This window comes from Eleutherodactylus coqui, chromosome 9 (genome assembly GCF_035609145.1).
Source record: "Eleutherodactylus coqui strain aEleCoq1 chromosome 9, aEleCoq1.hap1, whole genome shotgun sequence".
NCBI lineage: Eukaryota > Metazoa > Chordata > Amphibia > Anura > Eleutherodactylidae > Eleutherodactylus > Eleutherodactylus coqui.
Window position 1 is genome coordinate 168,801,166 of NC_089845.1, and position 19,899 is coordinate 168,821,064.

At 47.7% G+C, this 19,899-nt stretch overlaps 1 protein-coding gene across 2 annotated transcripts in view; it reads left to right on the forward strand.

Annotated features, from left to right (window-relative positions):
• The window catches only part of DNAAF11 (dynein axonemal assembly factor 11), an 88,268-nt gene extending 68,644 nt beyond the window's left edge, over positions 1–19,624 (forward strand). For both annotated transcript variants that reach the window (XM_066578780.1, XM_066578781.1), the window contains exon 12: positions 17,649–19,624. In XM_066578780.1, coding sequence (XP_066434877.1) covers positions 17,649–17,829 — 181 coding nt within the window. In that variant the 3' untranslated portion in view covers positions 17,830–19,624. The remainder of the gene's footprint in view (positions 1–17,648) is intronic.
• Positions 19,625–19,899: the final 275 nt, after the last annotated feature.

A 19,899-nucleotide genomic window follows, 5' to 3' on the forward strand; every position in this document is an offset into this window, starting at 1 on the left:
TCAGTGCCCCCTATTGACCCTTTCTTTGCCCCAGGCACCTTGCCCTTCGCTTCCCCCTCAGAGGAGGAAGAGATGTCTTGAAGGGCCCGGTACCTATTGGAGAGTCCAACTGGAGGCGAGCAGGCTCCTCCTTCCAGTACTTGGCCCGGGGTGGGAGAAGATCTTGAATCCCCCCTTCGCTTTCTCCTAGTGGCACCTAGCTTACGCCGTTTCTCTAACCACCTCTTTCCTTCCTCATCCACACTCTCATAGTGGGAGGAATCTGAAGAGTTGGTCTTTCCCTCCTCCCTCTGGATCCTCCTGTCCTCTTCATCCACTTCGCTGTCCCTCAAAGCCTCAGCCGCGAGATTTGCTTCAGGAACAGGGGCCACCATTGATCCACCTGCTGTGGGCGCTCCTGTCAGCTCCCTGCTCCGTCTGCGCTTGTCCTGACGCCTCTGCTCAGCAGGCGTCTTTTGCCGGTTCTTCCCTGGCTCCTGAGCTCCTCCACCTCTGCTAGTCCCCTCACCCCCAGAGGCCGCACCATGGCCCCCATCCGTAGTTGCTGAGACCGCATTGGCAATGGAGCGTGGACAGCGACTGAATGGGTGACCAAGGTCACCACACAGGTTACACCTAATCTCTGTACAGGAGGCGGCTAGATGACCCACACCCCCACACAGAGCGCACTTCAAGGTCTTACAAGCGGCGCTCAAGTGTGAGGGGTCGCCGCACCTGTGGCAGAGCTTCGGCTGCCCCTGGTAAAAGGCCAAGATACGATCCCTGCCGAGGAAGGCTGCAGATGGTATGTGTGCCACTGAGTTTCCTGAACGCTTCAGCTTGACCATGAACGTCCAGGCCCCGGACCAGATGCCGTGCTCATCCCTGTTCTTTCTGGGCATGTCTGTCACCTCTCCGTATCGACCAAGCCACGTCATTATATCAAAACAAGAAAGCGACTCGTTACGAGTCAAAACGGTCACCTTCTTGACTTCGTTCTGGCGAGACACCACCTGGACGGCAAAGTCTCGCCAGCCGGGCTCGCTTTTCATCAGCTCGTAATTCCCCCAGAAGAGTTCTAGACCCTCTGGGCGAACGAAGCTGATGTCAAACTCAGACGTGCCGAAGGGATGGATCAGGGCAAAGATGTCAACCGCCCTGAAGCCCATCTTCAGTAGAAGCTCCACTACTCTCGCCCTCGGGGGGCATGTATCATTGCCCCTCCAACGAAGACGGACCACATTCCTACGACCTGCGTCCTGCCCGGGTGTTGGTCTCCCCCCTTTGCTCTCGGAAGGCTCCTAAGCCGTGTCTCTCTGTCCAAAGAGATAGGTTCACCTCTCTTCCTCCAACTGTGATTGAACTCTCCCCCTTCCGTAGAGCCCCCAGGAGGCGCTGTTGCAATACGCCCTCTCTAGAGCCTGGAGACAAGGAGGATCCCTCCCCTCCAGCGGCGACACTGGCATAACTCCTACCAGCTGTGGTCGCCGCCGGAGGGGCGACTGGAACCTGTGATGTGCCCTGACCATCCCTAGAACCTGTGCCTATATTTACAGTAGGTGCCCCTGTGCCGGGAACAGTAGCTGCAGCCCGTGCCTCCGAGTGCGTCGTAGTATCAGACACGCGGGCTGCACCAGACACATCCACACCTTTCATACCAAGACCTTTCATACCAAGACCCTCTGGACCAGACTTGGGGTTGGAAGCAGCTTTTTTATTTTGGGCCTTGGTAGACCTGGGGGGTGGCACTGCTGCCCCATCTTGCGCAGCTGCAACCACCGTAATGACCCCCCCCATGGTCAGCACTCTGCATTCCAGCACTTTTAGTATTTTTATTTTTGCTTTTTTCTTTACTTTTGCCAGCAGCCTCCACATCACTGGGTGCCTGGGACCTAGACTGGGACCTAGACTGAGGGACCCCTGCAGACCGACCTGTCGCACGGGGGACCCCCGATCCCGACCCCGCAGCACCCTCCGCATCACTGGCCTTACTGGCGCTGGCAGTTCTACCACTGCCATAATCCTTTGCCACCTTGCCTTGTCCTGTGCTGGCCGCCCTGCTGGCTGTTTCTGTCACTGCACTAACTGAAACAGGGACAGAGGACCCGGCCAGTTTAACTCCTTTATCCCTGTTCCCATGTTCAAAACCCACTGCAGAGTCAGAAACCGGGGTTCTCAGGGTGGGGGTGCCCTGATCCGACTTTGCAGCCAAACCAGCGCCCCCCGTCACATACACAAATTTCTCCTGCACCAAATTCTTTTTTTTCCCTTTTTTTGTCTTGATTTTCACATCCTCTTCTGGTAAATCATCACCAAACTTAAGGCCGCTCATATTAGGGGGGGATTCCAACAGCCTTATCTGCTGCATTATTAAAGCGCCCCCATCGCTTTTATCTTCTTCTGGATCAGAATCCCCGGAAGTTAGAGGCAGCGCAACCTGCTCCGGCCGGAGGCTGCTGGTGGATGTAGTGCCACTCTGGATCTGCTCTCCTGAGCAGACAGGCTGCTCCCTCAGACTGTCCTGGTAGGTGTCCTCCTCAGAACAGTCACCACTGCTGTCTCCATCGCTGGAGTGATCAGCCTTTTTGTGACCGCTGTGTCCTGACGCCATTTTGGAAAATCTGTCAGTGTTTATTAATTTTTCCCTAAAGGGACCACTTTGCTCCAGAATCCTGTCCCTCTCCTCCTTGCACCTTTGTATGCAGTTTTTACAGTCCTGTATGGACTTGCTGATTGCATCTTTCTTGCATTTAGCGGCGGTCTGCTCCTTTAGCGACCTGGCTGACCGCAGCTTCTCCTTCTGCAGAAGGATTTCTCTCCCCGCTCGCTCATAATCCGCCATGCTGGTGGCCAGACGGGAGGCCAGCTCTACCACAGACTCCCCTTTCCGACGCTCACTCCACTGTGGCTTACCTCCTTTGCTGAGCGTTTGGCCGCGAGTTTGACTGCGGGTCATCATCTCGCTTCCGGCGCTGTCAGATGCGGCTGTACCAACCTGCTGGGCCATGTCACTCCGCCTGCGACCCGGACCCTCTCTCTTCGCAGCTTTACTAGCTGCTCCGGCTTTCCTGGTTGTTGCTGCTGAAACCACGTATGCCGCCAGCGCCGCTGATGGTGTTGTCGCTGCCTTCTCAGCACTCCCCCCCTTCGACCGAAGCCGGGGGGGGGGGGGGGGAATTGCGGGACTCCATAGAACAAGAAGCCCACCTACGTGCTCTGATCCTGGGCTCCAAAACAGGCTTCCAGCTGGGACTGCAACCACACCCTGGTTCTCTGAGGAGCTCCAACAAACCACACCTTACTCCAGAGTTGCACTCACTATTCTGCTGGTGGAGTCACTGTGTACATACATTACTTATCCTGTACTGGTCCTGAGTTACATCCTGTATTATACTCCAGAGCTGCACTCACTATTCTGCTGGTGGAGTCACTGTGTACATACATTACTTATCCTGTACTGATCCTGAGTTACATCCTGTATTATACTCCAGAGCAGCACTCACTATTCTGCTGGTGGAGTCACTGTGTACATACATTACTTATCCTGTACTGATCCTGAGTTACATCCTGTATTATACTCCAGAGCTGCACTCGCTATTCTGCTGGTGGAGTCACTGTGTACATACATTACTTATCCTGTACTGATCCTGAGTTACATCCTGTATTATACTCCAGAGCTGCACTCACTATTCTGCTGGTGGAGTCACTGTGTACATACATTACTTATCCTGTACTGACCCTGAGTTACATCCTGTATTATACTCCAGAGCTGCACTCCCTATTCTGCTGGTGGAGTCAGTGTGTACATAGATTACTTATCCTGTACTGCTCCTGAGTTACATCCTGTATTATACTGCAGAGCTGCACTCACTGTTCTGCTGGTGGAGTCACTGTGTACATACATTACTTATCCTGTACTGATCCTGAGTTACATCTTGTATTATACCCCAGAGCTGCACTCACTATTCTGCTGGTGGAGTCACTGTGTACATACATTACTTATCCTGTACTGACCCTGAGTTACATCCTGTATTATACTCCAGAGCTGCACTCACTATTCTGCTGGTGGAGTCACTGTATACATACATTACTTATCCTGTACTGCTCCTGAGTTCCATCCTGTATTATACTGCAGAGCTGCACTCACTATTCTGCTGGTGGAGTCACACAGCAGGATTTTGAAAGCAGCTCTGGATGTGTGTAGAGTTTGAGACATGATGTAGGTATGCAATAAATATCACAAAGTATTTATAAAGTTAATATTCTTTAGGTTTTGACTGTAACTACTGCAGCTGGCAGGGCATGATGGGAGTTGTATTTTTGCTACGGATGAGAGAGAAGTGCTCCAAATTGAAACTAGCTGAATTTATTTTGAATCCAGAGTGCTTCCCTGTAAGACTGAAGAGCGTGTTCCTCACATCCTCTCCGTAATAAACCTTATAATGTGTTTCCCCGCTAATTACCGCGCTGATTTCCTCCTCCCACTGTTTAGTTTGTATCTTAAGGCATTCGAGTAAATTTGCAATTAAGAAGAATTAAGCAGCTTATAAATGATGTATGAGGAATCCCAGGAATATTGATTGCACTTTATTTTTGGCCCTGGAGCTCAGGTGATCGCACCCACCTGACCCCGCACCTTTTTTACGGTTCCAGCAGATGGTGCACAGGAACTTGCAGACAATGTTTGTTAAATTCCTTTTTGCTCTGAAGGGTCCTTGATGATCAGCTGGACACAGGAGACCCTTTAACTGGGATAACCTATGATCAGCTGTGATCTGTGGAAAGGTCTTAATTTCTTCTGCAGTGCCCCCGCAGGGGAAGGACAGCATTACACACTGGCCATTGAAATGAGAATGTGGTTTGTGTAATGCATGGATGTCCTGATTCTGAAGAGTGAGAAATTTTCTTTGCAGCACCTCTCTGCTCCAGCTAATAGATGGTGGGTCCCCAAAACTGAATAATGCATCCTCTATGACCCCAGAACTGAATAGTGCTGACTTGGTGACTCTACAAATGAAAAGTGTCTCTTCTATGGCCTCACAGCTGAATAGTGCCCCTTCTGACACCCCATGATTGAATAGTGGCACCACAGTTTAATAATGCCCCCTCTGTGGCTGCATTAACTAGTAGTTCCCCCTATGTGGCACCACAAATGAATAGGACTGCCTTTGTTACCCCAACAGTGAATAGTGCCTCCATTGTGGCTTCACAATTGAGTAGTAGCCCTACAGCTGAATATGCCCCCTCTCTAGCTACATAAAATAATAGTGTCCCCTCTGTGGCCATACAAATGTACAAAGCTTTGTCACCCCAAAACTGTGAATAGTGCCACCTTCTGTGGCCCCACAAATAAATAGTGCCCATGGGCAGCAGCAAACCTCTCTACAGTACTGCCAGACATCACATGGCTCCATGCAGTAAATAGCTTGAATATTTTCCATGTCTCCTGCTCTCCGTATACAGAGCAAGCGATGGAAGGGGGATTCAGGCTATGTACTGCACATCGCTGTGCCACATCCGGCAGAGTTACGAGAGCCTGGTCAGTCATCAGGTGGGACAAGGGGCAGGGCTATTCAACCTTGGCGTCCTCATGCCCCACAGGTCTTTCATTGGCAGCACGCCACTACCAAGAGTGTCTTTTCTTGCTCCGGAGGATGTCTGGTCTCCATAGTTATAATGGGACTGAAACCTGTTTTCCCTGCAGCGAGGGATTTCTTTGGCTCTAATACCTGTATGTGGGGAGGTGTCCATCGGGGTCAATGGGGAATCTGTGAGCACAAAAAAGATTGTTCAGGCTTGACAAACACTTTTAATGGGGTCTGAGATAAAACTTACAGAATATGGTGCAGAGATAGGAGTTGAGCTACCTCAGCGGGGGCGCTGCAGTGAGGACGCGCCCCTTTAATGGACCTGCACATACATAAGTGATGTTAGAGTATTTCAAGTTTTATTGATAATGCCAGCTAAAATACGTATTTAAAAACACCACTGTGCCTCTTCAGTATTGCTGGTGATACATTACACATCTATATGTTACAAGGAGAATTGTGGAATCTGGGTTTGAGATACATAACGTGAGGTAAGAGGAAATCGAGTAGAACCAAAAATTAAAAAAAAAAATTCTCTTGCATAAATAAAATTTAAGTCTTTTTTTGGCAACCCTTTCCTGTGGGACGGGTATCTTGACTATAAGCTGATGACCTATTCTTTCTGCCACCATCTCCTCATTGACATCAATGAGCCAACCATGTATTACAGGCTGGGCCCTGCACAAGCAGTACCTCCGCAGTTAATTGAAGTGGTTTCCCTTTCTATTACATCTATAAGCCCTAATACAAATACGGACTATGAAGAGGCATTAGAGCAAACAATCCCTTTAGTTCTATAATGAAAATTTCAACAACTTGCTAGTCTGGCCGTCTTGCCCTCCAGTGACTCTGGGTCTGGCCGTCTTGCCCTCCGGTGACTCTGGGTCTGGCCGTCTTGCCCTCCAGTGACTCTGGGTCTGGCCGTCTTGCCCTCCAGTGACTCTGGGTCTGGCCGTCTTGCCCTCCAGTGACTCTGGGTCTGGCCGTCTTGCCCTCCAGTGACTCTGGGTCTGGCCGTCTTGCCCTCCAGTGACTCTGGGTCTGGCCGTCTTGCCCTCCGGTGACTCTGGGTCTGGCCGCCTTGCCCTCCGGTGACTCTGGGTCTGGCCGCCTTGCCCTCCGGTGACTCTGGGTCTGGCCGCCTTGCCCTCCAGTGAGTCTGAGTTAACGAGTTCATTAAAATCTGCCTTTCTGAAATCCAACCTTGAGATCTGAGTTTTCTCAGGTCTTCCTCCCCTTGTTATCCAACATCCAAGGATATCATGATCACTGCCTCCTAAGGACCCAGCCACCCTTACTTCCTCAACCATTCCCTCCCTGTTGGTAAGAATTGGGTCCAAGATAGCAGATCCCCTTGTTTTATGTTATACCCTTTGGAAGATAAAGTTGTCAGCAAGAGCGGATAAGAATCTGTTGGATCCATTACTTTTACCTGAGAGAGATTCCCAACAAATGTCTGGATGGGTAAAATCTCCCATGATCACTATGTTGGGCTTCCCTTAGAACTTGGCCACCTGATGTAGAAAGGGTTCCTCCATATCTTCTGCTGGTCCAGGCGGCCTATAGTAAATGCCTACAATGGTGTCCTTTCTGTTGTTCTCTCCTTGTATTCTTACCCAAACAGTTTCTACAGAACTCCCAGCTCTGAAGCTTGAATCTCTATGGAGATGAATGTTCTCTTAACATACAACACACCTCTTCCCCTTGTATTAGGTCTGTATCTTATAAATACATTGTATCCTTCAAGCCTTGTATCCAATCATGTGTATCATCCCACCAGGTGTCCGTGATGCCGATGACATCATATTTCTCTTCCTGTGTTAGGAGCTCCAATTCTTGTTGTTTGTTTCCCAGCTCTGTGCATTTGTGTAGAAACATGTTAGTTTGTGATCAGTATCTCTTGCTCCTCTACTTGCCTTCTGAATTTTTTTTGGCGCTATCCTCCGAGCAGCTAGACATTATTCTCCTCAGGATATACACAGAGTCGAGGTAGATTCTCCTCAGCATATACACACAGAGAGGGGAGGTAGATTCTCCTCAGTATATACACAGAGAGGGGAGGTAGATTCTCCTCAGTATATACACAGAGAGGGGAGGTAGATTCTCCTCAGTATATACACAGAGAGGGGAGGTAGATTCTCCTCAGTATATACACAGAGAGGGGAGGTAGATTCTCCTCAGTATATACACAGAGAGGGGAGGTAGATTCTCCTCAGTATATACACAGAGAGGGGTAAGGTAGATTCTCCTCAGTATATACACATAGGGGTAAGGTAGATTCTCCTCAGTATACACACAGAGAGGGGAGGTAGATTCTCCTCAGTATACACACAGAGAGGGGAGGTAGATTCTCCTCAGTATACACACAGAGAGGGGAGGTAGATTCTCCTCAGTATATACACAGAGAGGGGAGGTAGATTCTCCTCAGTATATACACATAGGGGTGAGGTAGATTCTCCTCAGCATATACACATAGAAGTGAGGTAGAGTCTCCTCAGTGTATACACAGAGAGGGGAGGTAGATTCTCCTCAGCATATACACACAGACAGGTGAGGTAGATTCTCCCCAGTGTATACACAGAGAGGGGAGGTAGATTCTCCTCAGTATATACACAGAGAGGGGAGGTAGATTCTCCTCAGCATATACACACAGACAGGTGAGGTAGATTCTCCTCAGTATATACACAGAGAGGGGAGGTAGATTCTCCTCAGTATATACACAGAGAGGTGAGGTAGATTCTCCTCAGTATATACACAGAGAGGGGAGGTAGATTCTCCTCAGTATATACACAGAGAGGGGAGGTAGATTCTCCTCAGTATATACACAGAGAGGTGAGGTAGATTCTCCTCAGTATATACACAGAGAGGGGAGGTAGATTCTCCTCAGCATATACACACAGACAGGTGAGGTAGATTCTCCTCAGTATATACACAGAGAGGGGAGGTAGATTCTCCTCAGTATATACACAGAGAGGTGAGGTAGATTCTCCTCAGTATATACACAGAGAGGGGAGGTAGATTCTCCTCAGTATATACACAGAGAGGGGAGGTAGATTCTCCTCAGTATATACACAGAGAGGGGAGGTAGATTCTCCTCAGTATATACACAGAGAGGGGAGGTAGATTCTCCTCAGTATATACACAGAGAGGGGAGGTAGATTCTCCTCAGTATATACACAGAGAGGGGAGGTAGATTCTCCTCAGTATATACACAGAGAGGGGAGGTAGATTCTCCTCAGTATATACACAGAGAGGGGAGGTAGATTCTCCTCAGTATATACACAGAGAGGAGGTAGATTCTCCTCAGTATATACACAGAGAGGGGAGGTAGATTCTCCTCAGTATATACACAGAGAGGGGAGGTAGATTCTCCTCAGTATATACACAGAGAGGGGAGGTAGATTCTCCTCAGTATATACACAGAGAGGGGAGGTAGATTCTCCTCAGTATATACACAGAGAGGGGAGGTAGATTCTCCTCAGTATATACACAGAGAGGGGAGGTAGATTCTCCTCAGTATATACACGTAGAGGTGAGGTAGATTCTCCTCAGTATATACACGTAGAGGGGAGGTAGATTCTCCTCAGTATATACACAGAGAGGGGAGGTAGATTCTCCTCAGTATATACACAGAGAGGGGAGGTAGATTCTCCTCAGTATATACACAGAGAGGGGAGGTAGATTCTCCTCAGTATATACACAGAGAGGGGAGGTAGATTCTCCTCAGTATCTACACGTAGAGGTGAGGCAGATTCTCCTCAGTATATACACAGAGAGATAAGGTAGATTCTCCTCAGTATCTGCACATAGAGGTGAGGCAGATTCTTAGCATTGAATAATCAAGTTGCAACCCCTTTACTTTTTCTATTTAGGACCTAAAATATGCTCATGCCATATATTTTTTTTAGGTTTTTCCACTTTTGCACAATAATAACCCCTTTTTAAAAAATATATTTTGTATTGTATCGCTGCACTCAAAGTGCCATCATTTTATTGTTTTTCTATTGATGGAGCTCTGTGGCGGCTTGTTTTGTATGACACCAGCTGTAGTTTGTAGTAGTACCATTTTGGGGTACTTATAACTTTTTGGATCACTTTTATTGCATTTCATAGGAGGTGAAATGAAAATGTAAAGCATAACGGCTCTGCTTTAGTACTTTTTTTTTTTTTACAACGGTTGCCATGCAGGACAAATAGTGGGTCCAAGGTATTGTAAAGGTCTTTATGGATGTGACAATGCTAAATGTGTGTTTTTTTTTTCCTTTTAACAAAGAAGGGAAAGTGTGCAAAATGTTTTTTTAATCACTAATTTTATTATGTGTGATTTTTCTTTTTTTACAATTTTTAGTTTTTTACATATTTTCTGTCTCTGTAGGGGATTTGAACCTGTGATGCCAGGATCGTGATAATAATACATTGCAATACTTTTGTACTACAATGTGCTATCGCTAATAGCAGCAATCGTAGGCCATGGCAGACCTGGAAGCCATTGTCTGGTGTCCAGTTGCCATGGTGACCTATAAGCACTCTACAATTATAAAGCGAAGTACAGATGACGTCACCGAGGGAGCGCTCTCCCTCTGTGAATCCTTTACATGCCATGATTAACATTGATTGTGGCATGTAAGGGGTTAACAGCATTGATCGGTGTTCTCACTAATCCCTTCTAGTGCTGGCTGCCTATCAGTCACCACTGGCTCCTGGTGCAAATGGCGCAGAGAGCTTCTGAGCCTATGCCATCCATAGGAAATGAATGTAAGTCCATTTGTGGGAACCGCTAGCCACCAAGGACATATGATTACATGCTGGGGAGGGAAGGGGTTAAAGAGATGTTCCTGCTTCCTGAGATTTTTTTTTGTACCTCCCCGATAGTCTTCCCAGTCTTTTAGGGATCCTCCCAAGTCCTTTTTCCACCTTGTTCTGCCATCCATGCCATTATAGCTGCACTTTCAGCCATTCACCTGCTTTCCTGTGGTGTAGGACCTCAAGCCGTGGCACTTCTGACTCCAGCCAAGGTCAGCACCCTTCTACGCCTGCACTACTTCCACTCGCTACATTGTCCCATCCGTTCATTATAGCCCCAACCTCTACACCCAGGCGGGCGCAGGTGCAATGATAGCGGATGGCTAGGCTCCCGACCAGTCCTTGGGCAGCCTGATGTACAAGACTGCAGGTGTACAAGGGGTACAGCACTAAGCATCGGGCCGGCAGTAACAGTGCTACATCACTAGTGATAGGCCGGAACTAATAAAGGACAACGATGTCTGAGATGTCACAGAAGTGCCACCAACCAGAAGGATGGGAGCCATGATTGTGTCTTGGATCAGAAGAACAACAAAACGCCGGCTGGGACATTACTTTATAGAGTTTGTAGGTGTAGAGTATAAAACTGAAAGGAGAAATGAGGCATAAAGTGGGACAAGCCCTCTAATGGGGGATGTCCCGACTGTCTAATAAGGGGTATCAACGTCGTAGAGGGAAGCGCTGATCCATCTTGGTATCCTTCATCAGGAGCCACTAGAAACGTGCGCACTCGACCTGTGGAATCAACGCGCCCTTTCATTATACCTCATGCCAAATGTGTGAACGCCCCCAGCTCCTCCTACCGATAGTTGGGGCAGCTCCCTTGTCTGTTGGGGCAAACACATTAATTCTAGCATTAGTGCACAAAATTATGAACCTGATGCATTTCTGCAGAAAACGCCTTCAAATCAACCCCCGACTGAGACTTCTGCTGGTGGTGGGAAAAGGGAGGTGGTGGAAAGAGCCCCTGCTGGCCAGCGAAGGAAGTGCAGTGTGAATTACACTGATGGAGCCTCGCCTGACTCCACAGATCCGTGTACTGTATATCTGTTTAAAGCCCACGTTGACTTGTGCTGCGCCGGTACAACACACGGCTAATGAGACATAAATACGTGTTATTCATACCCTATTTTTCTGGCATTAGATCCCGTATGAATGGGAACATTTCACCATTTCCACATGTGCTCCTGGGGCTCATTCTGAAGCCGGAGTCCTTTGTTGCTAATAATGCCCTGGTAATTATCCCAACGGGACCGAGGCATACACAACATCTCACATTTATTTGCGTGACTGCCGCTGCTCGCTGGGATCATGACTCCACATAATCACCTCGCCACTCATTCATTTCACAATTAAAATAATAACGCTGGCAGCGCCGCCGCCGCCCGCCTCTCAGCCAGGAGAACTTCATGCCTCAGAAGCACAAGAGCTGCTTTTCCATGAACTAATAGAAGAATGGAGACTGAAATGAAGCGACTGGGCCGAGGTGTAAGTAGGAGAGGGGATCCTTTAGGATACCCACTTTTACCTTTCCACTGGGCACAAGTCCCCATCCTCTGGGGAGACGACTCCTAGAGTCCTGCACAGGGTCTCCCACCCAGCAGTAAAAGGGGTGGGTGATCCATGAAGGTACATGCATACATGTATTAGAACTATAAGGCTTGTTCCCATCCTATTCGGGTTTCCATCTAGTTGTACCATTGACTTTCAATTTAAAAATCTGAAAACTGCACCCCTGGACGGGACCTGAAAGGAAACTGTCATTGCATTAATGAAGACCAATAGGTCTTCACAGGTTTCTGCTACTTTGTGACATTTTCAATAATAGGTCCTGAGATAAGAGCCACAACTCCAGTCATCCAGAGGAAGGCGAAAAAAAGCGCTGGAGAACGGAGCCTCAGGATAAAACTAGTTCCCTCCTGGTCCCGAGGGTGGCAGTCGGTTAGGCTTCCTCCACATCTCGTTTTTCTGTCCGACTCCATCTCTTTTATACATATAACTGCATGGAGATGAAAGCCTGACATGGGGCTGGACAGACGAACAAAATGTGAGAGAAGCCTCACCCCCTTGTATGAAATCTATTCTTCTGACTACTGCTAAAACATAAACCACAGAGCTTGCAATCTAAAGGCAGGAATGCTCCATATAATAACATGGGACCCTGTCTAACTGAAGAGAGAATACCCACCACTTAGATTCCATCTCCACTTGTGCGCTATCATGTGAGCAAAGTAACTCTATTACCGTCTCTAGAGAGGAACGTAGACGAAAAAGTGAGAAAGAGACATCATAATATAGAGGGAGACGTAGAGGTGGAATACAGAGAGATCATACTATAGAGCAGTGATTCCCAACCAGGGCACCGGGCCACCTTGGTGTGTCGTGAGAAGGTCCCAGGGGTGCTGGGAGGGAAAGATAGAGGGGGGGGGGGGGCTGCGGCATCTTCGTTGTGCTGCGGCCCCCTACCCTTCCTTGTGCACAAATACAAGAGAGCATTGGGGGCGCTGTGTTCTGTGATCATGGAGGAAGGTCAGATCCATATCCACCACATCCTGGATGTGAGACCCCCCTCCCCGCTCCCGATGATATTGATGGCACCTTTGAAGATCAAGGATAAATTTCATACCGATGCCATTCATATTAAGCGCTCCTAGTGTGATCGACACAGGTATGAAGTTTAACTTTATCGGCCATCTTACTTCAGGTAATGTACATGTAGTGTGATCATTCTTACTATTCTATCATCTTTATTAGTTTCTTGGGAAGAACTTTCTTTTCGAGCTGAACAGTTATTTACTGTCTTAGAAGTTCTCTCCAGGTGACAGTCGTCCGGTGTATAGACTGTGTACTCTTCAGGTGACGGTCGTCCGGTGTATAGACTGTGTACTCTGCAGGTGACGGTCGTCCAGTGTATAGACTGTGTACTCTGCAGGTGACAGTCGTCCGGTGTATAGACTATGTACTCTGCAGGTGACAGTCGTCCGGTGTATAGACTGTGTACTCTTCAGGTGACGGTCGTCCGGTGTATAGACTGTGTACTCTGCAGGTGACGGTCGTCCAGTGTATAGACTGTGTACTCTGCAGGTGACAGTCATCCGGTGTATAGACACTGTACTCTGCAGGTGATGGTCGTCTGGTGTATAGACACTGTACTCTGCAGGTGACAGTCGTCTGGTGTATAGACTGTGTACTCTGCAGGTGACAGTCGTCCGGTGTATAGACTGTGTACTCTGCAGGTGACAGTCGTCCGGTGTATAGACTGTGTACTCTGCAGGTGACAGTCGTCCGGTGTATAGACTGTGTACTCTGCAGGTGACAGTCGTCCGGTGTATAGACTGTGTACTCTGCAGGTGACAGTCGTCCGGTGTATAGACTGTGTACTCTGCAGGTGACAGTCGTCCGGTGTATAGACTGTGTACTCTGCAGGTGACAGTCGTCCGGTGTATAGACTGTGTACTCTGCAGGTGACAGTCGTCCGGTGTATAGACTGTGTACTCTGCAGGTGACAGTCGTCCGGTGTATAGACTGTGTACTCTGCAGGTGACAGTCGTCCGGTGTATAGACTGTGTACTCTGCAGGTGACAGTCGTCCGGTGTATAGACTGTGTACTCTGCAGGTGACAGTCGTCCGGTGTATAGACTGTGTACTCTGCAGGTGACAGTCGTCCGGTGTATAGACTGTGTACTCTGCAGGTGACAGTCGTCCGGTGTATAGACTGTGTACTCTGCAGGTGACAGTCGTCCGGTGTATAGACTGTGTACTCTGCAGGTGACAGTCGTCCGGTGTATAGACTGTGTACTCTGCAGGTGACAGTCGTCCGGTGTATAGACTGTGTACTCTGCAGGTGACAGTCGTCCGGTGTATAGACTGTGTACTCTGCAGGTGACAGTCGTCCGGTGTATAGACTGTGTACTCTGCAGGTGACAGTCGTCCGGTGTATAGACTGTGTACTCTGCAGGTGACAGTCGTCCGGTGTATAGACTGTGTACTCTGCAGGTGACAGTCGTCCGGTGTATAGACTGTGTACTCTGCAGGTGACAGTCGTCCGGTGTATAGACTGTGTACTCTGCAGGTGACAGTCGTCCGGTGTATAGACTGTGTACTCTGCAGGTGACAGTCGTCCGGTGTATAGACTGTGTACTCTGCAGGTGACAGTCGTCCGGTGTATAGACTGTGTACTCTGCAGGTGACAGTCGTCCGGTGTATAGACTGTGTACTCTGCAGGTGACAGTCGTCCGGTGTATAGACTGTGTACTCTGCAGGTGACAGTCGTCCGGTGTATAGACTGTGTACTCTGCAGGTGACAGTCGTCCGGTGTATAGACTGTGTACTCTGCAGGTGACAGTCGTCCGGTGTATAGACTGTGTACTCTGCAGGTGACAGTCGTCCGGTGTATAGACTGTGTACTCTGCAGGTGACAGTCGTCCGGTGTATAGACTGTGTACTCTGCAGGTGACAGTCGTCCGGTGTATAGACTGTGTACTCTGCAGGTGACAGTCGTCCGGTGTATAGACTGTGTACTCTGCAGGTGACAGTCGTCCGGTGTATAGACTGTGTACTTTGCAGGTGACAGTCATCCGGTATATAGACACTGTACTTTCCAGGTGACTGTCATCCGGTGTATAGACACTGTACTTTCCAGGTGACTGTCATCCGGTGTATAGACACCGTACTTTCCAGGTGACAGTCATCCGGTGTATAGACACTTTACTCTCCAGGTGACAGTCGTCCGGTATATAAACTGTGTACTCTCCAGGTGACAGTCATCCGGTGTATAGACTGTGTACTCTCCAGATGACTGTCACCTGGTGTATAGACATTGTACTCTCCAGGTGACAGTCGTTCGGTGTATGAACTGTGTACTCTCCAGGTGACAGTCGTCCGGTGTATAGACACTGTACTCTCCAGGTGACAGTCGTCCGGTGTATAGACACTATACTCTCCAGGTGACAGTTATCCGGTGTATAGACACTGTACTCTCCAGGTGACAGTCGTCCGGTGTATAGACACTGTACTCTCCAGGTGACGGTTGTCCGGTGTATAGACACTGTACTCTCCAGGTGACAGTCGTCCGGTGTATAGACACTGTACTTTCAAGGTGACAGTCATCCGGGGTATAAACTGTGTACTCTCCTGTTGACGGTCGTCCGGTGTATAAACTGTATTCTCCAGTTGATGGTCATCCGGTGTATAGACACTGTACTCTCCAGGTGAGGGTCATCCGGTGTATAGACACCGTACTTTCCAGGTGACAGTCATCCAGTGTATAGACACCGTACTTTCCAGGTGACAGTCATCCAGTGTATAGACACCGTGCTTTCCAGGTGACAGTCGTCCGGTATATAAACTGTGTACTCTCCAGGTGACAGTCATCCGGTGTATAGACTGTGTACTCTCCAGGTGACAGTCATCTGGTGTATAGACACTGTACTCTGCAGGTGACGGTCGTTCGGTGTATAAACTGTGTACTCTCCAGGTGACAGTCGTCCGGTGTATAGACACTGCACTCTCCAGGTGACGGTCATCCGGTGTATAGACTGTGTACTCTCCAGGTGACGATCGTCCGGTGTATAGACACTGTACTCTCCAGGTGACGGTCATCCGGTGTATAGACGCTGTACTCTCTAGGTGACGGTCGTCCGGTGTATAGACTGTGTACTCTCCAGGTGACGGTCATCCAGTGTATAGACGCTGTACTCTCTAGGTGACGGTCATCCGGTGTATAGACGCTGTACTCTCCAGGTGACGGTCATCCGGTGTATAGACGCTGTACTCTCTAGGTGACGGTCGTCCGGTGTATAGACGCTGTACTCTCTAGGTGACGGTCGTCCGGTGTATAGACTGTGTACTCTCCAGGTGACGATCATCCGGTGTATAGACGCTGTACTCTCTAGGTGACAGTCGTCCGGTGTATAGACACTGCACTCTCCAGGTGACGGTCATCCGGTGTATAGACTGTGTACTCTCCAGGTGACAGTCATGTAGTGTGTAGATTGACTCTTCTTGTAGTTGGGTGTACGGTTGGGAAGTGATTTTTAGGCTTTGGGGTGGATCCCTTTCAGTTTATTGGCTTCATCTTTCATCTTTTTCGCTTAGTCTTCCTTCAGGTCTGTTGCTTCCCATGTTATTTTCCTATCTGTTATTCTCCTTTATGGTATCTTGTCATATTATTACGCTGCTGATAGAAATAGATTTTACTGTATTTACTGTGGAATGTTTTAACTACTCATTTTTTGAAACTTTTGCGTGTTTGAATATGTCTTCTCCTCTATGTGCTGATACTTATTATACTCCCCTTTGTTCCACATGGCTCATATATACACACTTCTTTTGTGTCCACTCTTATTGTTTCGCATACTTTCTACTATGGGGCTGTAGCGATGATTTGTTTCTCATAACTTTTCAATTTGTTCTTTTTTTTTTCTTTCTCTCCTCTTTTGTCTGTATTTCCCTCCTGGTCTGCATTGAGCAGGCATGTGGGGAATACTTTGTGTCCCCCTACGCGCCTGCGTGACGTGTTTGTGAGACCGTTTATGGTCTTAGTTTAGTCAGGCGCTCGCTCTGCGCACGCGCCATCATTTTTCTCTGGTGTGAAATTGGACTTTTCGCACGTTATTAGCGGCGTGCCCTGATTGGTGAGCGCTCAGTGTGATTGCCATGTAGATTGGCTGACCCGTTATGATTGTTTCCTATGATTGGTCGACGAGTATGTCCTTAAACTACAAGTTCTGATATCATCACCTGTACACTGAGAGCCGTGAGGTCATCAACTATAAAATACAGTTTCTGATGTTATCACCCATACACTGCGGTTTCTGAGATTATTACCTATAAACTACACCTTCTGATGTCATCACTTATTATCTACAGGTTCTGATGTCATAACCTATAAACTACACCTTCTGATGTCATCACTTATAATCTACAGGTTCTGATGTCATAACCGATAAAATACACCTTCTGATGTCCTCACCTATTATCGTGCAGGTTCTGATGGCATTACCTAGACACTGCGGGTTCTGATGTGAATTTTCATCTAATTACAACCCTTTGTCTAATTAGAACTCCTATTAGCGACGACCTCCTCATTTTTGGCAGGCTGTAATGTCCCCAGAGATGAGGGTGATCGCTCTCATCACCACCATCAGTCTCTGTAGTAAAGCTGCCTGACACTTGGGAGGTGATTGCTCTCTGTCATCTCGCTGTATCGCCTTCCTCGCTCCTTCCAGGAACCGTTGCGGCTCTCACTGATTTCTGCCTCTATTATATTTTCCACAGTTCAAGGAGAACTGAGAGACTTGAAGTGGATCCAAAGGCACGCTCGTGCCCCGACGTGGCGAACATCATCCAGGAGAGGAGAGCCCAAGGACCCCTTGTACTGAGCGGCTGCAGACCCCGAGATGGGAGCGAGAATGGGGGAGATTTCACAGAAGACTCGGAGGTCCCACCTCTTATATGAGAACCACTCTGTTACTGCCTGTTTTATATTACACCCCTGATGTCTGGGTTATTAATGCATTTCCTCTCACTATCTCATTGTCTCCTTCATCTGTATTGTTGTATTATAATGACTAGGGGTGTGGCCTAACAATAGGGACAACATTTAAATTGCACATTGGGTCTCGATCAATAAAACCCATGTACTTAAAGGGGATGTCCATAGTAAATTGAAAGAGGTCTGTAGCACAGGACCTCCACTGATCACGGGGCCAGTCTGCTAATGCACTAAGCTGATTTCTGCAGAAGACAGACTGCTTTGCTCCCACTGCTATGGCCAGGCCTGGTATTAGAGGTAAAATTCCAATTTACTTCAATGAAAGCCTGGCATGCAATACCAAGCCTGGCCACTGCAGTAAGAATGGAGCTGTCTGCTTCCTGCAGCTCATGAGCACACTGGCCCTGCGGACAGCTGATTGGTGGGGTTTTCTGACAAGGGACCAATGCCGATCTATTATAATTATTTATGACCTATCCTAAGTGCAGGCTACAGAAAGACAACCTCTTTAACTCCTTAGTGACCAAGCCTGTTTGGGCATTAATGACCAAGCCAAATTTTGGAAATCTGACATATGTAACTGTAACATAGAGCAACTCCATAAAGGTTTTGCATGTCCAAGTGATTCTGATAGCGCTTTTTCGCCACATATTGTACTTCATTTAGGTGGTGATGGAATCTAGGTAAGTCACCGTTGGCAGAAAGATTCCCCCCAAAAAGCTAGAATTCACCGAAGGGAATGAAAGCCTAAAATAAAATATAACCTTTATTAAATATATTAAATTCGGTGAAGCTATGTGTATATATTTATTAAGTGACCGCAGGTAACTCCTCACTCCATAATGGCCCAGCATATCTGGAGGGATGCTCCTGTATTGGACCCTATCCCGCAGATATCAGGTAGTTAGAGCATACTCCTTCATAGAATATTATTACCCAGTTGAGCCGTACATAATAACTCCTAACACCAGTTGTATCATTCAGCCTCCTTTTAACGATTTAATATCTTTCTTCCCCCTGACATAAACTTCTAGTCACTCTCTGGGCGGCTCTGCTGTCCTTTCATACAGCTCAAATGTATAAGGAGTAACATCAGGGTCTTAAATGCGACTGGTGAAAGACTTCTGATGATGCGCCCTCCAGACGCATGGATATGTGCATTCCCTACTATTAATACAGTGTATCCACTGCACACAGATGTATGGAGGTATAGGAGGCCCTCGATTCAAACCCAGATATTGATACCTAGCTAGACCACTCTCAAGGTCTGGTCACGGGGATGATGGAATACCTGTGCGCTCAAATTAAATGACCCCCTTTTATTTTGGCACCACCACTAAAAATCTAAGGGCACCAATATCTGTTAATCGGAAGGCTTCTCAATTACCCAGATTATAGGAGCCACAATGAATCAGATAGCATCAAAGATGCCCCTATAATGATAGGTCATATCTGAGGACACCCCGTGATAGTATAGGCATCTCTATAGACACTCCGGGATAGATTCTGCAGGAATAGTTGTAGTGAGGCACAGCTTGTCTCACAGCGGGCCAGCCCCGTGATATGCTTGATATGTCAAAGTGCTTCTCATAGCCAAACATAAAAGATCAACTGCCTGATCTAAGTCTGCAGATATCATAGATCACTGAGGAGCCTAAAGATTTTTGCTCAGGAACCTAATTTATTGCTCCCTAATGCCCCTTCCCCCATCAACGATGTAATGTGTCTATATTTATTAAAAGTGCCAAAATTGGGAAAATTTTGAAAAAATTATCATTTGTTCACATTTTCAACTGCAATATCTCAAATATGTGAGAACATACTGTACACATTTTTGATAAGATACATATTTCCATCAGTTTACTTTATTCTGGACGCACATTTGAGAAACTTTAGGGTTTTTTAACCATTTAGGAGACGACAAATGTAACATTAATTGTTAAGATTTTGAGGAACACTTTGTTTTCCTGCACCAAGCAAGATGGCAAAGGCTCATAGGTGTCAGAATTATAGATGGCTTGAGAAAGGTGCGTG